Below are 24,766 nucleotides of genomic sequence, written 5' to 3'. Positions count from 1 at the left end.
TGTCCTTCTGCCTTGGGTCAGAGGACAACCCGCTGGGCCAATCGGCGAAAGGTGGAGGGGTCATGAGGTGGCATTCCCCAGTCACGTGCCCTGGCAGGTGGGGAGGAAGTGGAGTAGGAGCAATAGCACAGCAGCTATCTTCAGAATTTCAGTGAGTCCTAGAAACTGAGGGTGAGGGAGGACCGCCCAAATCATCTGGTCCAAAGCTGTGCCAGCCCACATGCCCCTGCTGCAATCCTAAACCTCCCAGGATTGACAGTCCTGCTCCCTTTCCCAAGGATGTCTGGCTGGGTGGGAGGAGAGAATGGGACAAAAGACTGGAAAAAAATACACCAACCTTCCTGCTAGCTAAAGTCAGTGCTGAACGTGACTGATTTCTATGCACTAGGTACTACGGGATGGGGAAGTTTTGAAGAAAGAAACTAAACTCTCATATACTGTGCTGTGTTCAGAAGTCTGAGATGATGTCCTGAATTTATGTGAAAACTGTACAGTATTTTTCATCTTTTGGGGTCTTTTGCATCAAAGAATGCTGGCTAATAATAATGTATTAAAATGGAAACAACTCCCCAGATTTCTGGTATTCAAACCAATTCTAACGTAAACTCACCACTTACTCAGTCTTTGGTAATTCTTGAGTGATGCACAGCATGGAAAGGTCAGGTCACCTGTGGGGTTTTGGAGGGATTTCCAACCCTAAACCACTTGGGCCAACATGGTTAATACTTTGGGGATTCTGACTGGCATCAAGAAAATCATCCTTTTACTGGCAGTATTACTTTGTCCAAAAGAAGGTGGCCAAAAAGCCTTCAGAAGCAATTTATTGTTTTATTTTTCGAGGGAAACTGAAAAAGCTGCCAGAAGCACCTAGGAAGAAGCTGCACTTGGGTCCAAAACAGAAGTGTATCATTTCAAGGTCAAGTCCACGTGGACATGCAAACTAATTTTTTTGAACAGGTACAGGAGGGAGAAGGGAGTTACAATTTTTTTTTTTTTTAAGAGCCCAAGTCTTCCTAAAACCAGTGCCATGATCCATTCTCTTTACAACGGAGCTGAGAATGAGAACATCCAATGTGCCCTTTTCAACACAAGTTCACCTGAATGTCAGCAGAAAAATGCTCTGTGCACACAGGGCTGATTTTGACACAAAGGAAGCAAAGATATAAATTCATGGGAACATCTTAAATAACCATTTATAATCTCAACTGATTTTATTCTACTTGAGAGGAGAAAATGTGGAATAATATATTAAGAAATAAATCTTATTAACCAGCTCTAGTTTCTCAGGCTTGGCACTACTGATATTTTGTGCCAGATAATTCTCTGCTGTGGGGCTGGCCTGTGCACTGTTAGATGTTTAGCAGCATCCCTGACCTCTACCTAGTAGATGCCAGGGTCCCTACCCTCGATCATGACATCCAAAATTGTCCCTAGGCATTGCCAGATGTCCCCCTGCCAAAACTGTCCCCAGTGGAGAACCACTGTACTAAACTACAACAGGATTCTAGCTGTTTATAGCAAAGACAGTTATCTGGAAATAAATTTCAAATCAGTTTCCCTGGAAATAGGCTGATGTGTTGTCCCTTTCACATAGTTAGCATTTTAGAACTGCAAAGGGGGTGGCAATGTTTTCCCTTTTCTGAACATGGGGTCAGAAAACCAAGAACAGGGAATCCTTCACCTACACATCATGTGTGCTCTCTCAGTGATCAGATTTCTAACTTCCTAAGTAAGGGAGACAGGGTGACAGGAGAGCACAGTTCCTGAGCATTCCAGAAAGTGATTAACTTTTATGTTTAGGAAGAGGCACGTTTTCGAAGTCCTGGAGACTGTTCCATCTTGTACAAACACGTCCTCCGAAATACTGCAAAATTTGCATACTAAGGCGGACTTTCCTTATAAAAAGACTTGCATGCCATGTCAACAGGTCAGGCCCCAATCTGGTTCCTCTTCTCTCGTACCTTCCCCAGATGGGGCCTGGAAATAAATAACCCAGGAGGACCAAGGGGCCCTCCAGGGCCCAACAGTCCAGTGTTCTTGGAAAACCTGGCTCAGCCTGTGGCCAAGAATGTTGTTTCAACCAAGATGTCCCCATGTAAACTGCCTGTGGTCAACCCAGGCAGGCAGCTCCCTTTCCCACGTAGTGGAGTACTGATCACAGCCAAGAGGATGCAAGGGCCACTGCCCTCCCCAGGCAAAGGGAGCTGCCTCCCTTTACAAAGCATTTCACAGAGGGAAGAGGAAATGAGTCACTTGGCAAAGGGTCTCCTTGTGCAATGCTTTGCTCCAGAAAGGTATCCAGCCCCTGTGAGGCCCTGGCTTCTGGAAGTAAGCAGAGGATGGGAAAGGAGCCGGAATGCATCACTTCCAAAATGCAAAGAGTGAGGGGCACTGCTGTGCAGTCACTGTACAGATGAGCAGGTACATACAGCCTTTATTAGACCCCCAAACGCCGATCAGCCCAAATCTCTGCATGTTCTTTTTTTACTAAGCAGACCCTGTCAAGCTGTGGGCACTTGGCTTGATTACTCTCCAGATCAAAGTTAAATTAAATTACGCAACAAGCTTCTTTGCAGAGCGAGAGGCACGCACAGACTGACTCACCTTCCAGAAGCTATCCACTTTGCCGTACACAAGGGACTGGTTCTGCCTCTTGATTTCGTTAATGTGGTGGATATCGCTGGAGTTCAGGTGTTGCTCAACCACGAACCCCAGGAAGCTGTTGTCTGGGGTGTGAGCTGGCGTGGAAAGGATGGGACAGGGCAGTTAGGATTCAATCAGCAAGAAGAAACACCAACAATTACAAATGTCATGTAAGCTATCTCAAACATCTTTAAATGTTTTCATTTCACCCTGTTCTCTCACCTGGGAGGAGCAAGGGGTGGCTTGCTCCCACCCAGCCCCAGCTCCACCTTCACAGAGAACAATCCTCTCCAGGATGGATTAATCCAAGCCCAATCCTGCTTTGTTCAGTGCAAAGTCCAACTGTTTAAAACCCATTCAGCTGGATTCTCCCCTCCTTCCTCTTTCCTCAGCCCAAGGCTACTGTCTCCCTCTGTCCAGGTTTTACCAACTAGTGGCCAGAAATCTGCAGGGAGCAGGGCTGAATCCATGGTCCTCAATAGGGTCAGTGCACCCAGCTGCTCTCATCTACTCCAGCTGTGTGTTCACCATCCAGTAGGGCAAAAGGGGATTTGGGGGGCAAAACCAAGCAACATCACCCCAACCCTGCACCTCCTCCAAGAATCACTCACTAATGACAGATGTAATTCTGGGGCTGTGTACTGAATGGATGGATGGGAGGAAGACAGAATAAAAGGTGAAGCTCACTGGGAGGGGAACCCGCCCCCTCAAAAGCCAACCACCCCAAGGAACCGTGTCTAGTCTCCAGGATAGACTACTCTGGAAAAGAAGAGGCATTTTCCTTTGGATCACTCCTCGTCTGAGTTCTAAACTTCTCTATTCTAACACTTGACCAAGGGAGAAAGCAAACTCATACCCTTCTCTTCTCAAACATTTGTCTCTTGTGCCTATAATTTTAAAACGGAATTTCACCAGAAGGCCACAATCAGACAATGAGTCTCTCTTGAGGAAACACAGACCCTCCTCTCCTATCCATTCATCTGGCCAGAGAAATCTGCTTTTCAGGAGATGACCAAGCCTGCAGAGGCCTCACAATATGAAATGAAGCAACTGCTTGGCTTAACTCTGACCTTAATAGAACAACTAAAAATAACTTAAGTGGAGAGAGACTGGATAGTCAATAAAATCCATACAGTGCTGCCGTGCCCTATTCATTCACCAGTGGGTAGTCAACAATGGACAACCGGAGGAAGCTGGTTCCTGTGTCTTGTTTTGGTTTCCTCAGGCCTCTCCCAGGTGGGAAGCAGGGACAGAAGCCCTTACAGATGCTCTAGGGATCTGAAGGCCCGGGCCCCACTCATGCACCCACAGGAAGATGAACCAGGAAGCCGGTTGGAGAGCCATGAGCTGTGGATGTGAACGAGATGCCTAAATACTCCTGATCACCATCCCGTCTCCCAGGCTGCTGCCTAATGGGGGTGACAGATGAGGAGACGATAGGGCTGTGACTGGGAGTCGTGTGTGGTCTGGCCAATCTGTTAGTTCATTTCCCCGTTTTTGAACAAGTGCCCAGAGGCAATGGCAATGGCTGCAGTTGGCTGGAGAGTAAATTGCTGAATAAGTTCTACTGCCAACAAGAGGCAATAGTTGCTTTCATTCTTTCCTTTTGGAGGAGATGGCGGGAAGGGGGTTTGAAGGGGTCTGGGGGAGGGGAAGAGAGCCTGCGTGCATTTGAAATGTCGATAAGGCAGCTCAAAAAATCTCTTTTTAAAACCTTTGGGGCTTCCCTGGTGGCGCAGTGGTTGAGAGTCCGCCTGCCGATGCAGGGGACACGGGTTCGTGCCCCGGTCCGGGAAGATCCCACATGCCGCGGAGCGGCTCGGCCCGTGAGCCACGGCCGCTGAGCCTGCGCGTCCAGAGCCTGTGCTCCGCAGCGGGAGAGGCCGCAGCAGTGAGAGGCCTGCGTACCGCAAAAAAGAAAAAAAAAAAAGAAACCAAACTTTTGGTTCGTCGTAGAAATTCTGAAATAGAATCGGACACTTTAAACTCTGAAATCGTGGTTTTATCTTCAGAAAATTTATGCAGTGACTAAAGTTCCATGCTTTAGATACTCGTTTCTGCAGTTCAGTTATCTAGTCTCTAGGTGGGCCTGTCTTAAAAAAGGAAATAAGGGGAGGGAGGGGGGGAGGGAGGGAGGGGGAAGGGGGGAGGGGAGGGGGAGGGGTGAGGGGAGGGGGAGGGGTGAGGGGAGGGGAGGGGGAGGGGTGAGGGGAGGGGAGGGGGAGGGGTGAGGGGAGGGGAGGGGGAGGGAGGGAGGGGGAAGGGGGAGGGAAAGGGAAGGGGTGAGGGGAGGGGAGGGGAGGAGGGAGGGGGAGGGAGAAGGGGGAGGGGGGACAGGGGAGGGGAAGGATAAATAAATAATAAAAAAACTTGTGGGGAATGGTGAGTGTTTACCATTATGACTACCATTTGGTACTAAATTGACTATTTGGACACTGTATGAGGAATAAATTACACATACAAGCTCTCCTCTACGTTTTCATCTACACACCTTATTTCAACTCCTCTCTCTCATCTGCAGTATTAAACTTGGGGACCAACAACCTGCAGGAGCAGTTTAAGAAGCTCAGGTGAGACTTAAGGAAAAATAGAGGTAGCACTTAGAAACGCACTGCCACATTTCAAGAGCAGCAGGCAGACCAGCCACGTCTCTTCCCAGGCCACACTGGACCCACAGGACACTGACTGTCTATAACATGAGGGGATGCTCAGCTGAGACTCGTCCGGCAGGTGATTCGGAAGTAACCACACAGTAGGTGTGCATTGCTTCCAAGGAGCCAGCCAGAAGCTGGGTGCCTTTCTGGTGTCATCCCCATCACCGGCCCTGGTCTGAACACAAGTCTTCCTAAAGCTGCTTAAAATAAACCAAAAGCCAAAAGTACAGGCTGATGGATCTGAAAGGACCTTTCTGTGGAGATCTACCCTCAGGCCAAGCTTTGTCTTTTGCTTTGCCTTCAGATGGGAACATAGACTTCAGCTGTGGGAAGGGTATTCAAAGGGAAGGTATTTACATTTCAAGGTAAATCAAAGAAATCCCATCTTAAATGAGACACAGGAAATCTTGTACTTTTGGAAATCACTCCAATGCAGGCGGTAAACAAATGTGATTTTTTTTTAAATAACTGACAGTCTGAGTGCTTTATAGTGACCATTTCATTATATCTTCATGACAACCTTATAACATGTTTGTACAGATAAGAAAAGAGAGAGTTACTTAAACTACCCAAGTTGACACGCCAGGAAATGGCAAAGTTGGGATTCAGAGCCAGACCAGCTGTTTCCAGAGCCCAAGCTCCTTAAAGCACTTTAATATACAGCTTCAGAGTCCAAATATTTTATTTTCTGGACTCTGTGAACCAGAGTGGTAAACATGCTTTGGAGAAAAATAATATTGTAAGGTAGACTAAAATACACATAAAAGACTAATAAATAAATAAATAGAGAGGGGGGGGAGAGAGGGAAAGACTTTCCTCAGCTTCTTGAGCAACTTATATGTATGTGGAAGCAAGCTGATTTTTTCTACATGGTACAAACTGGAAGGGATTTCCTAAACATTAGTAATGACCTTTAAAGAATTTTAGGACATTTTTTTCTTATTAAGAAAAGCATTATTTTAAGTACTTGGAAAGCACCTATTTATAAATGATTACAAACCAAATCAGGTTGGTGAGTTTCCTGAGCTGACTCCTGCAATGACTTCTTTTAAGAATTACTGTTAGTTTAGATGGAATAGTTCATTCAGTAACAAACATTTTAGAGCACTCTTTCTATGAACCACATTTATATGCTAGGTATTGAGGAACTACAACATAAAGATGAGTTTCTGCCTTCATGGAGCTTACCATCTACTTAATAAATTAGGTATACACTATATCTACCAAGCAGTTAAAATGTCCTCATTTGAAATGTAATTCACAATTTTTATTAAGTCAAACTGAACCTTCTTTGAACAGCATAAATTCTCCTAGGTCTCATTTTTCAACCAGTCAGTTCTAAACATCTCTTAAGAAGTACAAAATTCATTCTAACAGATGTCTGCCAGCCTTTAACCACGGCTGGCCCTGCAGTGTTGGGGACCCCCATGCCACCTAGTCACCAAGGAAGGGCAGAAACTGCAGAGCCAGCTGGGTTCCCTCTGCAGCCTCACAGCCATCCAATTCACCAAGTCCAGGGGATGTCAGCTTCTCAAAAGCCAGCACCTCCTTCTCTCCTGTTTACCTTTCCTAGTCTGACCTCATCAAATCTTGTCAAAACTTCAATAGGTAAGTTTTTCTTTAAATAGAAATGGTTTTCCTGGTTATAACAGAAACACATTCTCAGTGTATAACTTTTTTTCAGACAACAGAGAAAGATAGTATAAGGAAAGAATGATGTCACCCATCATTTTACCACCTAGAAATAACCACTATTAGGCTCCTTTTTTCTAGACTCATGGATCCTTTTTAGTCTTCAAACCAAAGTTGGGTCTTACAAAATTGGATTTTTTGTGAATTTCTTTTTTCTCTTACAGCAAGTGCTACAGGTATCTTTCTGGGGTAATAACCATAGCTCATCACTACTTGTTAAAGCAGGACAATACCTCAGTGCCTAGACTCACCCCTTCAAGATGGAATGCCCATGGGTCTGGTCTGCCAGCATCACTTCGTGAAACTAACTGCACTTCCCAAACCAGCCATGCAGTTCTGTTCCATTCGGGTGGCTTGAACTGGTGCCAGTCCTGACCCCTTATCTCCCCCACTCCCCATGCCTCCAAGGATGGGCACATGATCCACAGGACTCGACTTGACCAAGGCTCACTTGAAAGATGGGTTTACCATCCAACACAGTTTCTCCATGATAAGCATGCTACTTTTGGAGTCAACATCTTGCTGCTACGGTTACTAAGCTGGCAGGGTAGAAGTCTAGAGCTGCAAATGTCATCTCCGTGCCCATGTGAGGAGAGCCTGCCTGAGAATGATGCCAATCCAGAGACATGCAAAGCCGAGATAGGGAGAGAGTAAAGAGATCCTCCAAGCCCTGAATCCAGCTCTGCCTAAAACCGGTTTTAACAATTCCCAGTGACAAGAGCCAACAAACCCTTGTGACCGAGCCAGTTTGACTGAAATCCTGTCTAATACACCCTACCACTTTAGGATGTTTCCAATTCTTGACTATCTAAATCAATGACTATCGAATATCACTGCACCCGCGTAAACTCTGCAGTGGATTTCCGAGTAGTCTCCACACCTCCAGCCTTGCCCCTTCGTCCCATTCTCACTGCCTCCTAACTCCAATCCATCCTTTGTGTTGCCTGACAAGGTATCCTCTGAAACAAAGATGCGACTATATGGCAGTTTCCTGCTGAAAAGCTTCACTTCCCTCCAGGGAAAGCAGCGCCCAAGTACACCTGTCATTCCAGGTCACCCTTCCACGGATATCTCTTCTTCATGACCTACCCGGAGTTTTTAATGCCATGTTTTTCCATCTTATCTCATGCTGGCATGTGTCTGGCATGTCCATCACTTCCTCTTGCCTTTAAGTCTCACCTCTCATCGCCTCCTAGTTGAAGGGTTCCCTGACTCCCTGAGGCTGAGGTGAGCACCCTTCTTCTGCTCTCTTAGACCACAAAGAGTTAGAGTCCTTACCACACATCACTGTCTCCACTTATGACTATATGCTCCTTGAGGACTGAGCCATGTTTTATGTGCCTCCGACTTCCAGGAGCCCAGAGCAGAGTAGGAACTGAGGAAATATTTTTTGAATGAACGACTGATTAAGTCAATGATGAATGCTTCATTACCTGGTGTGACTGACTTTGTAGGCAGAGCTCTGTTACTAGGCAGCAGAGGTCATGCCTGAATTACTTCCAGCATCATGTTCTTTGCACACAAGCTCCCAAACCAAAGCCCATTCTTCTCAGGATTCATCATTAGCTAAGGCAACTCACCACTCTACCCTAGAACCTAGCTCAGGCCTGGTATAGTACAGATGTTCAATAAATATTTATTAAATAGATAAATGAACATATCTTTTAATCTAGGTCACAAAGGAGATGTTGGGAAGAAGGGAAACAAATCAGTGATCCAGGCTTTTAAAATTCTAACATCACAGGTTTCTCAGTATCATCATTCATTCAAAATTCGGCACATTTACTGAGCACTTACTATGAGCCAGGCAACAACTTAGGAGTTAAGGATATACCAGTGAACAAGATAAGCGTGGATGAAGCTCCCCTCATGAAGCTTATATTCAGCCAGGGAGGAAGACAGTAAACAATTAAATAAAATAATTCAGTTTTGTAGATTAAAAAAATAAATAAACACAATCTGGTGACCAATATTGAACTCTAGTTAATGATGTCATGCTGAAACATCTAAGGGTTAAATGGTCTTTTATGCATAAAAGGAAAAAAAAATGGATTGATGGATGGGGAGAAGATAGACATACAGACAGATAGGTCATAGAACAAATAAAGCAAACTGTTAACTGTGGAGTCTAGGCTTTGGGTTTCTATTTTACATTTCTTTCCATTTTCTTACATTTCAAAAATTTCATAACAAAACAGGGAAGAATACTGGCTGCTGTCATTCACGGCATTCACAATTTTGATGCTGATTCTGGTGATGACGAAACCTACGTGACAGAAAAAAACTCTACTGCAAAATAGCTACATCACACGAGTAGTCATCTGATTTTAAAAAGTGCACATGGTGATGTTTTGCTTCAAATTTCATCAAAATTGATTTTGTTTCCCAAATGGTAGTGATGCTAGGCTCTTTGAGAGACAGGAAGGAGGCTGGGATACAGGCTAGGGAAACTATTATGTACAGTTGAGTTGAAAAGATGAGCATCTGAACTGTTGACAGAAGGCACACCAGAGTAAATTTTTCAAGTGTCAAAAAGCAATTTAGGAAGGAATGGTCCCCTTAGAACATTACTCCTAAAGGCTGAGTCTCAGACTGAAGGAATTACAAGGCTGATCCTGTTACTCACTGTTCAGCACAGATGTAAAAGGCAAGAGCCCTCCTGGTCCAAGTGAAAGGCCAAAAAGGCTGTGTGAATCACGAATAGCTCCTTTGCTTGTCAGGCCCTGAAAATAAAGTCGTACATGGAAGCCATGGATCCTCAGCTGAAGCCAACATGTTTCACTTGCATGAAAGGGAACTGGCTTGTTTCTAAAATTCCTGTTTTGTCAGGCAAAATTTTTGGTCTACAAGCCACTATTCCCATCTGATCACGCAAATAAACATGGATGCAAACCCCAAGTCCTTGGAGAAACTCAAAGAGTTAGAATGTCAATGACAACGACCACCAGTATGATTTGAACAACTCTTGAAAACCCAACCATGTGTATACTTTCCGTGGGAAGACAAGGGAGAGTAACATGAGTTCACTGGCTTCAGGAAACTTCTGTACCCTTAGATTGTTTTTTAATTGAAGTATAGTTGATTTACAATGTTGTGTTAATTTCTGCTATATAGCCAAGTGATTCAGTTTATACACACGTGCACACACACACACATATTTTTTAAAATATTCTTTTCCATTGTGGTTTATCACAGGATATTGAATATAGTTCCCTGTGCTACAGTGTAATCTTAGATTTGTACATTTCTTACCCTTCCCTACATTGTGGCATGGACTAAAGATAGAAGAGGCATTATCGTTCAATTTAATTTAATTCAATTGATAAGTATTTTCTGAATGCCTACTATGTGCCAGAGAATCTTCAAGGTATTGGAGTCTCAGCAATGAACAAACACAATCAAAACTCCTACTAATACTATCCTCAGATTCCAGCAGAGAAAAAAAAGAAAATAAACAAAAGTCCGTGAAGCATACATGCTAAGTGATAATACAGTTACAGAGGAAAAGAAAGCAGGGAAGGGGTATAAGAAGTTGGAGGACAAAGGAGCTGCATTTAAAAGAGGTGGGGGGGGGGCTTCCCTGGTGTCGCAGTGGTTGAGAGTCTGCCTGCCAATGCAGGGGACGCGGGTTCGTGTCCCAGTCTGGGAAGATCCCACATGCCGCGGAGCGGCTGGGCCCATGAGCCATGGCCACTGAGCCTGCACGTCTGGAGCCTGTGCTACGCAACGGGAGAGGCCTCAGCAGTGAGAGGCCCAAAAAGAAAAAAAAAAAAAGGTAGGGGGGTCAGGGTTAGTCTCACTGAAGTGACATCTGAGTTAAAGACCTGAAGGAGAGGATATGGAAGTCTAAGGGAACAATGTTCTGGAGGATGGAACAACCGATGCAAAGGTCCTCGGGTACGAGTGTGCCTGGCCCATCCAAAACACAGTAAGGAGGCTAGAGAGTAGTAAGCAAGAGGACACATAGTAAGAGATGAGGCCGGGGTGGGGGGTGGCGGGGCCAGACCACTCCAGGCCTTGAGGCAACTGGGGTGACTCATCTCTCCCTACAGTGAGAGGCTACGTCATTGTGGGCACAGGAGTGCCATGATGTTACTTACATTTTCATTAACTCCATTCTGTGGTTGGGCCTACTTTGTTCTTTATTCTTAAGTCAACCAATATTTATCACCAGTGATGTTACAACTTCAGGGACTGAGGACTCAGCAGTGATGATGCTCGTGGAGATCGCCAAGTGGCATCTGGGCAGGCCCACAGGGGTGGGGTGGGGGAGGGGAAGGAGCAGAGGCTCAGGGAGGGAAGGCTTTCTGGAGGACAGGACACCTCCCTGGAGGGTGAGTAGCGGGGACGGGGGAGCGAGGGACATGGTTTCCAGCCAAAGGAACAGCACATGCAATGGCCTGGCTGTCAGAGAGAACTTGGCACCCTGGGAGACCTAAAAGCCTACAGGAGAAAGCACAACATCAGAGGCCAGATGGTATAACAAATGCAAAGGGGTTGGAGGTGAAACAGGGAGGCTCTCATGCCTCCAGAATCCCCAGTCTGTTCCTCACTCAACTCTATCACAGCTCCCGAATTTCTACATGTATCGAGAAACACTGAGTATCTCCCAGCTCAGACTATAATTACACAATATGAGCACCCAGAAGGCAAATTCTCAAAAGGACTAAAAAATTACTCAAGTAAAAATAAACCAATACAAACAGACTTTGCCTCGAAAATACGAAATGTTCTGTTACAGTGATATGAACAGTGAGTTTGCTAAACAGACTAATAAACGTTACGGAAACTTGTCAACAACAGGAAGTAAATATAAGTCTGAGATGCAGCTTGCCTGAAACTAGGAATGAAGAATCTGGTAATTGGGCTTCCCTGGTGGCGCAGTGGTTGAGAGTCCGCCTGCCGATGCAGGGGACACGGGTTCGTGCCCCGGTCCGGGAAGATCCCACATGCCGCGGAGCCGCTGGGCCCGTGAGCCATGGCCGCTGAGCCTGCACGTCCGGAGCCTGTGCTCCGCAACGGGAGGGGCCACAACAGTGAGAGGCCCGCGTACCACAAAAACAAACAAACAAAAAACCAAAACATAACACAAAAGAATCTGGTAATCTCTGCTACTGCTACTTTCAGCCACAGTCTTCAGGGCAAGAGAGGAGATAACTCAATTAGATGAAGATGTTTTCCCACTACTGATGTTTTTTTACATAAGCCTGATGAAGTTGTGAAAGAGGGTGTCAGGCAGATAATTAGAACTATCCAAATACGGGATAATTCAAGGTGGAAGACACCAACTTCAGGGTTTTATTTTCTCTTGTAAATGGTACAGGCAGATGTCTTCTCTATTTGATTTTTCTGTGTGGGCAGATTCCTTTCATTCCTTTACTGGGGTATGATGTACCTTGTTTGGGACTGAGAAAAAATAAGAGAATACCTTATTTTTTCTAAACTCCTTCAGGAGTTTAGAAAAAGCAGTACGCACAGCAGATTAAAAGCTGTTGACTGAAATAATCCCTAAATATAGGGTCAAGTCCCTGGCAAGCCCAGAAAAAGCAACAATTAATTCTCAACAAGAATTAGCAAAAGTACCCCAAATAAATACAAAGTCCACTTGATAGACTATATAAAACAGCCTTGGAAACAAGGGTTTTAAAAATTGAAAATATTTTTTGATACAGTAAATGGAAAAAAAGCATATATAAAATTTTAGTATGTGTGTTATAACTATGCAAAAATATACCCCTGAAAAAGATAAAAATGCTTACATTAGGATATGGGGGCCTTTTTCCTTGGGGAGGCTTTCCCTGTTTTTATAATAGAGTTATTATTTTTTTTAATTTGATTGGAAAGATGGAAGTCATTTAAATAGAGACTTCAAGAGAAAAATAAAATTTTGCTATAAGTGTGATATGAAGGCGGCAGAGGTGGTGAGGAATCATGGTGGCACCTTCAGAGACCAGCAGACTGTCTGGTGAGGTCGGGGAGGCCAGGGGAGGGCTGTGGTAGGGGAGAGAAGGCAGGGGGCCAGAGAGCTATGCTATGGACTTTGGACCTGACCCCATGGGCAAAGGAAAGGCACTGTGGTTTTTGAGGAGGAATAGCTTGGTCCAGGCTGAGCTTTTCAGAGCTGGCTCTGGGGCAGGAGGAGGGTCTCAGCGCCCAGCTCAGAAGTGACACTAGAGTATGGACAAGAGGGAAAAGGAACAAGGGGCCTGCCCTGATGGAGGAAGAACTGCACTTCTCAGCTCAGCTTCCTGGAAAAAACCATCGCTCAAAGATCTAGCTAAATGTCCTTACTGTTGTCTGACCGCTCGGTTGGTCCCTATAGAAGCTGCTTAGGAAGGTGCTGGGAACAGTCTGTGCTGACACACGAAAATGCCCCAATGCAAACAATACACAGAGAGGATAGTTCTAGTGAAATTCTGAGATTTGGGGCAAAACAGTGAAGAAAAGCCAGGCTTTTCAGCTTGTAGAAATTCTACCAACTTAGTGAGGAAATGAGTTAGAGGAGAAATACAAGCAGCCTTAAAGTGAGACGTGCTCTCTGAATATTCAAGAGCATCAGCCTGGTCAGGAGCATCCATCTCACTTCCCTACTCCTAAACATGCTTCAGGAACAGTGTGGGTGCGTTCTTCTCTTTCCTTATCCTCCTGCTGGGCCCCTTCTAAACAGCCTTCTCCACCCTCTCCCTGTACTGCACACCTGCCAGAACACTGGTAATCCCATAATAAGACAGCTGGACTTGACGACGACCGGATTCTACAAGAACAACACTACTTCTGTGGTCTCCAAACTTTTCCTTGTGCATCCCATCAAGAGAAAACAATCCAAGTACACCCACAGCGTATGTGCACATTATACATCAAGTGTGTCATGATTACTATCAGCCCATCTATTAAGCACTAGTAAATCTGTTTCAATTTTTAAAAATTGACAAGACATAGGTACACTTTTGACACTTTCATCTTCTACTCCAAAGAATGGTCTTCCCCTTCAGGCCTTGAGAATAGTCACACTTACCCGAAGGAAGATTCTGTGGCAACGACCGAGTTAGACTGGACCCGGACTTAGCCACGAGGAAATTTTCCATCACCCTGTTACTTGATGGATTTTGCCACCATTGATGGTCCCCACCTTGCTCCACTGTCTCATTAGGAGTTATAAAATGATGATTTTCTAATTTTTCATTCCTTTTGCATTTATTAGCCGTGATTTCCCCATAATTAACAACGTGCTCTCATCAACTATTTGATTATCTTCAAATACAATTTGTCCTAGAAAGGCGCAATCAAAGCTGGATTCTTTCCACTTATTTTTCAGAGTAATGAAGCTGGTGTCTTAGCAACTCGCAAAGGTGATCGATTGATTTTCTGGGTTTTTCTTGCTTGGACTATCATTCTGGATTCATGGATTACTTTCCACTGGTTTGATTCCAATCCACTGCAGTCATTATTGTTTTTGATGCTCAAACTACCCCAGCTTTGGCTCCTGTGTCCTTCTGACTCCACCCCAGGGGTCCTTCTTAGCTTCCTCGCTTCCACGTTAAAGATGTCCCATCTTCAACGGTTCCTGCCCTAGACCTGGAATCACCTATTTATCTTAGAAAGAGGTTCCTTTAGTGGGAAAGGTACTTAGGAAATCCCAGTTTGAGTGTTAAGGATACCCACTGCCACTGGATTGTCTTTACTTTTGATCCTTTTCAAAGTACAGAGTTAGGAAACATTTCCTTTTCAGAGAGAAAATATAAGTTCATAGTGATATTTCCTATTCAAGCTGAGTATTATACAATCTTTACATTCTTTATACACTCCCCCCTTCCTATATACTGCAAACTGTAGTTCCTACAGTAAAACTGTAACAGTTTCAAATAACAATATAAATATTCCCCACTACAACTGTATGGTCCAGACTGTGCTTTAAAGTCACTTGAAGGGCTTCCCTGGTGGCGCAGTGGTTGAGAGTCCGCCTGCCGATGCAGGAGAAACGGGTTCGTGCCCCAGTCCGGGAAGATCCCACATGCGTGGAGCGGATGGGCCCGTGAGCCATGGCCGCTGAGCCTGCGCGTCCGGAGCCTGTGCTCCGCAACAGGAGAGGCCACAACAGTGAGAGGCCCAAGTAACGCAAAAAAAAAAAAAAAAAAAAAAAAAAAAAGTATAAAGTCACTTGAAATAATTATTTTATCTGTGTGAGAGATTAGCACCAACCTGATACAGATTTGTTGTTTCATTTTTTGATCCCTTTTCAATCTTTAGTGAATTCTTTTTCTTTTAAAATTATGCAAAACATTTATATGGTTCCAAAGTCAAAATAAAGTACGTTAAGAGACATCTAGCACAGGGAACTATATTCAATATCCTGTAATAAACCATAATGGGAAAAAATATAAAAAAGAATGTAGATGTATAAAAAAGAATGTAGATGTATGTATAACTGAATCACTTTGCTATATAGCAGGAATTAACACAACATTGTAAATCAACTATACTTCAATTAAAAAAAAAGAGACATTTATTTTCTATCCCTGTCCCTGAAAACCCTCCTCCAGTGGTAATCATTTTTATTAGCTTGCTATTCTTCCATTGTTTCTTTTGAAAACACAAGCACATTCATACATGTACACACACTTCCCTCCCCCCATACCCTTCTTATATAGAAGGGAGTGACTCCACATACCTTCCTGCACTTTGGTTTTTATCACTTAATATATCCTAGGCATCTCCCTCCAGAGAATGGAGTCTCCCCTTGGCCCTTTTGCACAGTTACACATGACTTCACTCTATCAATAGACCATATTATTCACTCCGTCCCCTATTAGGAACCTCTGGGTTATTTCCACAACTAGTACAAATAGTGCCACAATAAATGGCCTTGTACACATAACATGTCTGACCTTTGCTCACTTATCTCTGGGATGGATTCCTAGATATGACCTTGTCAAAGGAAGGATGCCTAGGAAGCTATGCTAGACAGTGACAAATCCCTTGCACAGGGGCAAGTGCCAGCTGGGCTGCATTCCCACTGCTTTCCCTAAGTCTCACCATAGGAAGAGCTGCGTTAGCAAACTTTCAGATGTTTGCCAATCTGATATGCGGGACATGGGATCTTGGTGCAGTTTTAAAATGCACTCCTCTTATCATGAGTGAGGTTAACATGTTTTTATACATTGGGGGAATACATTTCTTTTTTCTCCAAACTGCTTTTGCCCATTTCCTACTGGATTGTGGAATGTTTTCTTCTCAATTTTTAGAAACTCCTTATACATTAGTGATATTAATCCTCCGCAACACAATTTGCTATGGTGTTATTTTTTGTGTGTTGTTGATTTTGCCATATAGGTTTCTTTTTTTTTTAGGCAGACAAATGTATCAGTTTTGCCCCCGATTCCTGCTGAATTCTGAGTCAGTTAAGAAACTATCTCTTTCTCGGGTTAACAAGAATTAATCTATTTTTCCACCTTTAGTTATATTGTAAGCAGTGAATTGATTTCAATTCAATCAACCAACACTGCTGAAATCCTCCATTCATGGACAATAAAAATAAGTTCTTTTGGACTCTGAATTCCAACATTCTAAAAGAGAACTTCTTTCTGGAAAAGCCTCCTATTTCTACGCCCCAGATAGAGGGAAATACCATCCCATGGAGGGCATAGATATACTGTGTCATTTAAGTAGTGTTGGCTGTTTTGGACACAGCTAACATTTTATGTATGTGAAGTAACACACAAGTCACTTCTTAGGTTATTTTGTGCCACCTCATCCCAGGCCCTCAAAGTTACACAGCAATGTCGATCCAAAGGTAACTCCAGCCAAGTCTCACCATGCTGCCAGACACCTGTCACCCACCATGCCCTATATTAGTTTGTCCCCTGAACTGTGCCCCCGTGACAGGCTACGATAGGATGACAGAGCTCCAGGAGTGGTAATAATAATGTTTATGATGCATAGAGAACATTCTCAAACACTGCTCTGAGCTAAAATGAACATTTAAACTTGAGCCGATTTTTAAAATCACTTCCCCATCTGCCACAGCCCTTCTTAATTCATCCTTCCTTCTCATACTCCACACCCAAGGATTAGTCCAATGTGTTCGCTGCTGCACTTAGTGAACCTGACAAAAGGTCACCTTCAGGTGGCTGCACGTGAGTGGGGAGGGTCAGTACATGGGGAAAAGGCAGGCAGAGAGCCTTGGGTCTTAAAGAAGGAAACAGATTAGCAGCTCAGATCCTAATTCTAGGATGGAAATCTCTGGATTAAAATTATTCCGATAATTTAGGAAAATGGAAATCTGCACTCTGAGTGTCCAAATGAACTGTTTAACTCAGGGGACCTTTCATTTCCAGAACAGGAATTCACGTCATCAAGGGGAATCACCAAGGTCTACGGACTTAAACAATAAATTCATTTTGGGCATGAATACCACAGGATTTGGTATTTGGCTTCACAGCCCTCAGCTAATTATAAATGAAATGAAGCTACAGGCAGGTAGACTGATGGCAGCAACAAGAAATGCTGACTGTGGGAAAGGGACACAGAATATTGCTTAAAGGCTACAGCTGGGGTCAGCGGGTTCATCAACTTTTAGCCTGTCCACTATATCACTTTACAAAATAATCACTGCTCGTGGCCACATGGATGCCACGTGAGCAAGAGAGGGTGAGATTTCATCTTAGGCCCAAGGTTTAAGAAGTCAGTAAGGTATGAAACAGTTTTAAATCATTCCATTTTGAAAAGACTTTTTTTTTTCTTTACAAAGTTTGATGCTTAAATAATGAAGGTTTAATTATTTGGAAAACGTATGCACATGGAAGACCTCATTCCTCCTGAATCATCAAGTGGACCCTAAACAGTGCCTGTGTGGCATGAAGCATGTTTACCGCCTGCCAAAGTCCATCCAAAGTCCTTTCCCAGATGGTTTCCAGTGATACCTCATATTGAATATTTTTCTCCGGAACATTTCTAAGGCTTTTTACAAAATGTTCACATAGCCTTTCAATTACGGTTTAAAAAAAAATCCAGTGTTTCCCAAGAAAAAGCTTCCACAGCACCCATTTCTACAGCTAAGGGCTCTGGGAATCACAACTGAAAATACATGGTGGCCTCATTTCTTTTCCCATTTGTCTTTGGCGGCATTCTGGAAAGTAGAGGTGAGACACAACTACTCACGGAACATGGTGTAAAACTGCTGCGGGTTCAGATTCCACTTGCCCCAGGGGGTCTTGTGGCCTTTCAACTGGGCATAGTTGGCATGGTTGAACTCTGGTTCTGTGCCGAATGAGTCCAGGACACGCAGCATGCACCTGAAAGATAAAAGATGCCATGGGTAAAACTACAACCTTGACCCCAAAGTCAAAGAAACAAAAGCTCTACCCCCTCAGGGACCACCAAAGATGGACAAATCCTTTAAACTGAACGCCACTGGGCAGGAATTGAGAGGTTTTACGCTAGCATGTCTACCAAACATCCCCACATGTGACTTCCGAGCCAGAGACATCACAAATCTCATACAATCTGCTCTAGATGAGTTGACTAATCACAGAAGATGCTCAAATACCAGAGAAATAAAAAGCTGGAACTGCAGACTGCCATGGTCACTGGTGTACCCCAAGCCTGGGTTGAGCATACAGTGGTGCCTAATGAACAACTGTGGAAGAAATAAAGAACTACCATTTTTACGGGCTTCCCCGATGGTGCAGTGGTTGAGAGTCCGCCTGCCGATGCAGGGCACACGGGTTCATGCCCTGGTCCGGGAAGATCCCACATGCCGCGGAGCGGCTGGGCCCCTGAGCCTGCGCGTCTGGAGCCTGTGCTCCACAACGGGAGAGGCCACAACATTGAGATGCCCGTGTACCGCAAAAAAGAACTACCATCTTTAGAGGTTACTATGTCCCCCCAAATTCATACGCTGAAATCCTAAGCAGGTGGTATTAGTAAATGGGCCTTTGGGAGGTGATAAGGTCATGAGGGTGGAGCCCTCATAAATAGGAATAGTGCTTTTATAAAAGAAATTCCACAGAACTCCCTAGCGCCTTCCACCATATGAAGATACAACGAGAAGTCTACGACCTCACCTGACCACGCTGGCACCCTGATCTCAGACTTTCAGCCTCCCAAAATATGAGCAATACATTTCTGCTATTTATAAGCCACCCAGGCTGTGATGATTTGGTACAGCAGCCTGGGCAGACTGAGACGAGGTCTTATTCTGCTTAGAGCACATGGCGTGTCCTGTCTCCTTCAACAATTATTCAAGATTTTCATCAACTAACTACAGTACGTGATTTTAGGTAAAGCTTAGAATCTCACTCAATAGGCAGTGGTGATTTTTATGTATTTGATAGTAAGAGGGCATTATTGTTTTCTCCCAGAGCTCAAAAAGAAGTGAAACTGAAAATGTTTTGTTTGGCTATTCCACAAAAGCCTTAGAACAGCATCAACCAAACCTGGTCTATTGCCTGTTTTTGTATGGCCTTCTAGCTAAGAATGTTTTTTACATTTTTAAATGGTTAAAAAAAAAGGGAGAATATTTTGTGATGTGAAAATTATATGGAAGTCAACTTTCAGTGTTCAAAAATAAAGTTTTATTTGAACTAGCCAAACCTAGTTGTTTCTGTATGTCTATGACTGATTTCACACAGTAGCAGTAGACTTTGGTAGCTGCAACGGAGACCACATGGCCAAGCAAAGCCTAAAATATTTACTATCTGGCTCTTTACAGAAAAAGCCTTCTGACCATTGTTTTGGAGTACATAAGGAATGACCAATCGGAAGAAAGGAATCAATACTAAAACAGAATTTACTGATTTCGGTTACATTTATTTCATCACTGGTTCTCAAAACACTGATGTAAATTTAACTCATGACTGGCCAATGAAAAAGCACTATTTTCTGTTGTTATGTATCAGTAATAATTCTGAGTGGCTCTTACTGGACCAATAAGCATAAAAGTAAATGAAGATAGAGCCCACATTTTAGAATCAGATGATGACAATGACTTTTAAGCATCTGATTCACTTTCTTTCTTCCTTTCCCCACTAGGAGGAAGTCCATCTTCCAATTATTTTTACATCAATGCATATTGCACACAAAAAAGAATGCAAACACCAGATTGGATTTCCCAGGAAGAGCAACAGTAAACTGTCATTTTAGTGTGATGATTTTTCACATCAGAGATCAGCACTATTTGTCTAGACAAGGAAGAAAAGAAAGAGGGGAGGCAAGGTGCAAGGAGCGTGGGCCAGGACCACAAAGTAAAATACAAACTGACCACAGAAACAGTGTCGTTTTTCGGGATTCCCATGTGGCTCTCAAGGAACATTCGATCCTCACAGTGACTAGATATATATGTATAAATAACTGAATCACTTTGCTGTACACCTGAAGCTAACACAACACTGTAAAACAACTATACTTTAATTAAAAAAAAAAAAAGGAAAGAAACAGCTGGGATGATGGTGGCAGCGCTGCAAAGGTCGCTACAGGAGAGGGGCGGAGGGGATGGAGGGACACACACTGACAACTGGGGCTGGGGAAGGTTCAGCTCCCACAAGAGGGACAGAGCTGGGATTCAAAGGTGAGCGCGCCCTGAGCAGGCACAGCAGGGAGAAACAGGCCACCCTCATCAGAGAAACCTCTGCCTTGAAGGCTCTGGCTACCTCCACTTGTTTGTAATTGACTGACCTTTTGTAGCTTGTGACTCTTTTTTTTTTTTTTTTTTTTTTTTGCGATACGCGGGTCTCTCACTGCCGTGGCCACTCCCGTTGCAGAGCACAGGCTCTGGATGCACAGGCTCAGCGGCCATGGCTCACTGGCCCAGCCGCTCCGCGGCATGTGGGATCTTCCCAGACCGGGGCACGAACGCATGTGCCCTGCATCGGCAGGCGGACTCTCAACCACTGCGCCACCAGGGAAGCCCCGTGACTCTATTTTTAACTTGGAGTTTTACTGGTGTTATTTTAAATTTGGATAACTAAAACAAACCCTGATGAGTAAAGATGGCTCGCAGGAGCCTAACTCCTGAAATCTTGGACTTTTATTACATGGGGCCTATATGTACGCTACGTGAGGCTGGCTTCTACTTAACGGAAGGCTACAGAATGAACGATGGGATGCGTGAGATACTTGTAACTCTACATGCTTATACTTGAAGCTTTGGTTTGGGAGTTGTCTATTTTTTTAGCTTATCTGGGTTTGTCTTATAAACCGGAGGCAGGAGACTGATCTCTTGTCTATGACAGAGGAGGCTGAACATTATAGGCTTCCCTCTTCAATCACTTTCTACACCTGTGTGTTTTGGAAATGGGTGTGTGCCCTTAGTATTGATGCTGTTCCTCTAATGTATTTTGTGTGTCTGGAGCATCAAGAACAGACTGATGACTTAAAAAGGCAGCTGGCCTCCTAACAGAGCTGTCTGCAGAAACGCCAAAGGATTCCTGGAACATTCTTTCTGCACTAAGCCACACTATTACTAGATGGATGCTCACAACCTCCTTGCCAGGACCTACTTTCTAATTTGGAGTTTGATGTAAAACATGGTATATCTTGGACTATTTGCATCTCACTTTCCTGTGTGTTCTCCGTGCTCGGCCAAGGCCTCACATGAAGCAACATGGATATGAGTTTTGCAGTACCTAGCAGAATACTAGTTGCATGTAGGTATTTAATAAATGTTTCATTGAATGTCCTGGTTCACTATATAAATTGGACAGAATTTATAAATATTTTTCCAAGATCAACAGGACTCATAGATTTGCTCCTAAATAAAAAAACCCAAATGATAACTTTACATTTAATTCTTATCATCTTCCATCACCCAAGATGAATACAGAGAGTGCCGACAATTTCTAATCTTTAAAAGGGAAAGAAATGGGCAAGAAACTTTCTAGAGGACCTGCTTGGCCTTTGGATGAGATCTTAGCTGCATCAGACCACAAAGACAGCAGTACTAAAATCCTAACAGACCTCCTGCCAGCTAATATCACTAACACAGATGATTTATTAAAGAAAGGAGGGATAAAACATTACACTCTTCCATAAAATCCCCTCAGAGAAAATATGCCTTTTCATCCAACAAGATCCAAATACCAATGGTGACCATTTTGATAATAAAATCATCCTTTTTAATTGACCTAAATGCTACCACTGAGAATATATTTCCATCCAAACAGCCCTTCTTAATCATGAGAATATGTAAGTCTAGGGACACTCAGTTCCTTTTGTACATTTATCAGACGCTTGCCACTCACAAAACGCCAGAGAAAAACAGCTGTCTTTCTTTTTTTTAATGCTGTAGCTAAAAAGAAAAAAAAAAGTTTGTTTATTTACAAGGCCTATTAGCAAGAAGAAATATGGCTACTCCCATATAGCGGAGAACATTTATGGCAGCCCATGATTCATGATTTCAAAAAACCAACAAACCAAAAATCAGAAAAAACCTGATGCAGAAGGTAGAGTGCTATCCTGGACCAAACCCAGATTTTTATCTTGCTTTTTTATGAAACTGCAGGCACACCTCATTTTATTGTGCTTCACATTTTTGCACTTCGCAGATACTACATTTTTTACGAATTAAAGGTTTGTGGCAACCCTGCATTATCAGAGGTTGGTTAGCATTAGCAATAAAGTATATAAACTTTTTTTCCCTTTCCAGTTTTATATTGAAATATAATTGACACACAGCACAGAATATGTTTCAGGTGTACAGCATAATGATTTGATTTGTATACAACATGGAATGTCTACCACAAGTTTAGTGAACAACCATCATTGTATAGATACAAAATAAAATTTTTTTTCTTGTGATAAGAACTCTTGGGTTGTGCTTACTTATCTTAGAGCTGCAAGTTTACACCTTTTGACTACCACCCCCCAACTCCTCCTCCCCTCAACCCCTGCCTCTGGTAACCACAAATCTGATCTCTTTTTCCATGAGTTTGTCTTTCTTTTCAAAGTATAGTTGACCTGACTATAGTTGAACTGGCACTATGCCAGTTCTTGGTGCATAATATAGTGATTCCATATTTCTATACATTACAAAACGATCACCATGATAAGTCTAGTTACCATCTGTCACCATACAAAGATATTACAATATTATTGATCATATTCTCACACTATGCATTTCATACCTGTGAAAGGATTTTTAAAATTAAGGTATGTACTTTGGGGTACATGTGTCCTTTATACAATGGAATATTACTCAGCCATAAAAAAGAACGCACTGGGTCATTTGTAGAGATGTGGATGGACCTACAGTCTTTCACACAGAGTGAAGTAAGCCAGAAAGAGAAAAACAAATATCATATATTAACGCATATATGTGGAATCTAGAAAAATGGTACAGACGAACCTATTTGTAGGGCAGGAATAGAGATGTAGACGTAAAGAACGGACATGTGGACGCATGGGGGGAAGGGGAGGGTGGGACGAATTGGGCGATTAGGTTTGACATAAATACACTACCATGTGTAAAACAGATAGCTAGCAGGAACCTGCTGCATAGCACAGGGAGATCAGCTCGGTGGTGTGTGACAACCTAGAGAGGTAGGGGGTGGGTGGGAGGGAGGTCCAAGAGGGAGGGGATATAGGTATTCATATAGCTGATTCACTTCATTGTACAGCAGAAACTAACACAACATTGTAAAGCAATTATGCTCCAATAAATAAATAAATAAATACAGGTATGTATTTTTAAAAAATACATAATGCTGTTGCACGAAACAGACTACAGTACAGTATAAACATAACTTTTATGTGCACTGGGAAACCAAACATACTGTGTGACTCTTTAATTTGATACTTGCTTTATTGTAGTGGCCTGGAGTCAAACCCTCAGTATCTTCAAGGTCTGCCTGTATATTCAAAAGGCAATGAAAAGTGGGTAGTCTCCCCTCAATGAATCCCTTTCCTCTGCCCAAGACCATTTCACTGCCCAGTGAGAAAATCACTGCCACTGCAAAGAAATTCTACAACAATGGGTGTTCCCCCCGACTCTGTTTTTGAGAAGATTCTTAATATTTTGAATTTTCATTTTTTCTTTTCTATTATGGTTTATTACAGGATAGTGAATATACTTTCCTGTGCTATAAAATAGGACCTGTTGTTGATCCATTCAATATATAATAGTTTGCATCTGCTCATCCCAAACTCCCAGTCTATCCCTCCCCCACCCTCACCCCCAACCCCAACCCCCAGCAACCACAAGTGTGTTCTCTATGTCTGTAAGTCTGTTTTGTAGATAAGTTCATTTGTATCATATTTTAATTAATTAATTTTAAAAAATTAACTTATTTTTGGCTGCGTTGGGTCTTCATTGCTGTGTGCGGGCTTTCTCTAGTTGTGGCAAGCAGGGGCTACTCTTTGTTGTTGTGGTGTGCAGGCTTCTCATTGTCGTGGCTTCTCTTGTTGCGGAGCATGGGCTCTAGGCATGCGGGCTTCGGTAGTTGTGGCATGTCGGCTCAGTAGTTGCAGCTCGCAGGCTCTAGAGCGCAGGCTCAGTAGTTGTGGCACACAGGCTTAGTTGCTCTGTGGCATGTGGGATCTTTCTGGACCAAGGCTCAAACCTGCGTCCCCCCTGCATTGGCAGTTGTATTCCTAACTACTGTGCCGCCAGGGAAGCCCCCCTGTCATATTTTAGATTCCACATATAAGTGATATCATATGGTATTTGTCTTTCTCTTTCTCACTTACTTTGCTTAGATTTGATGATAATCTCTGGGTCCATCCATGTAGCTGCAAATTGCATTACCATTAAGTGCCCAACATACAAACCTTGAAGTTACAAACTT

General features: G+C 43.4%; 1 protein-coding gene across 3 annotated transcripts in view; it reads right to left on the bottom strand.

Annotated features, from left to right (window-relative positions):
- MGAT5 (alpha-1,6-mannosylglycoprotein 6-beta-N-acetylglucosaminyltransferase) overlaps positions 1 to 24,766 on the bottom strand; it is a 389,028-nt gene that overhangs the window by 99,090 nt on the left and 265,172 nt on the right. For all 3 annotated transcript variants that reach the window (XM_067025906.1, XM_067025907.1, XM_067025908.1), the window contains 2 exons: positions 18,147 to 18,280; positions 2,605 to 2,738 (listed from right to left, as the gene is read on the bottom strand). In XM_067025906.1, the coding sequence (XP_066882007.1) occupies positions 2,605 to 2,738; positions 18,147 to 18,280 (268 nt within the window). The remainder of the gene's footprint in view (positions 1 to 2,604; positions 2,739 to 18,146; positions 18,281 to 24,766) is intronic.

Source organism: Kogia breviceps, chromosome 2 (genome assembly GCF_026419965.1).
Source record: "Kogia breviceps isolate mKogBre1 chromosome 2, mKogBre1 haplotype 1, whole genome shotgun sequence".
Taxonomy (NCBI): Eukaryota; Metazoa; Chordata; class Mammalia; order Artiodactyla; family Physeteridae; genus Kogia; species Kogia breviceps.
The sequence above is the reverse complement of the archived record's forward strand: the minus strand, read 5'-3'. Positions and strand labels throughout refer to the sequence as shown.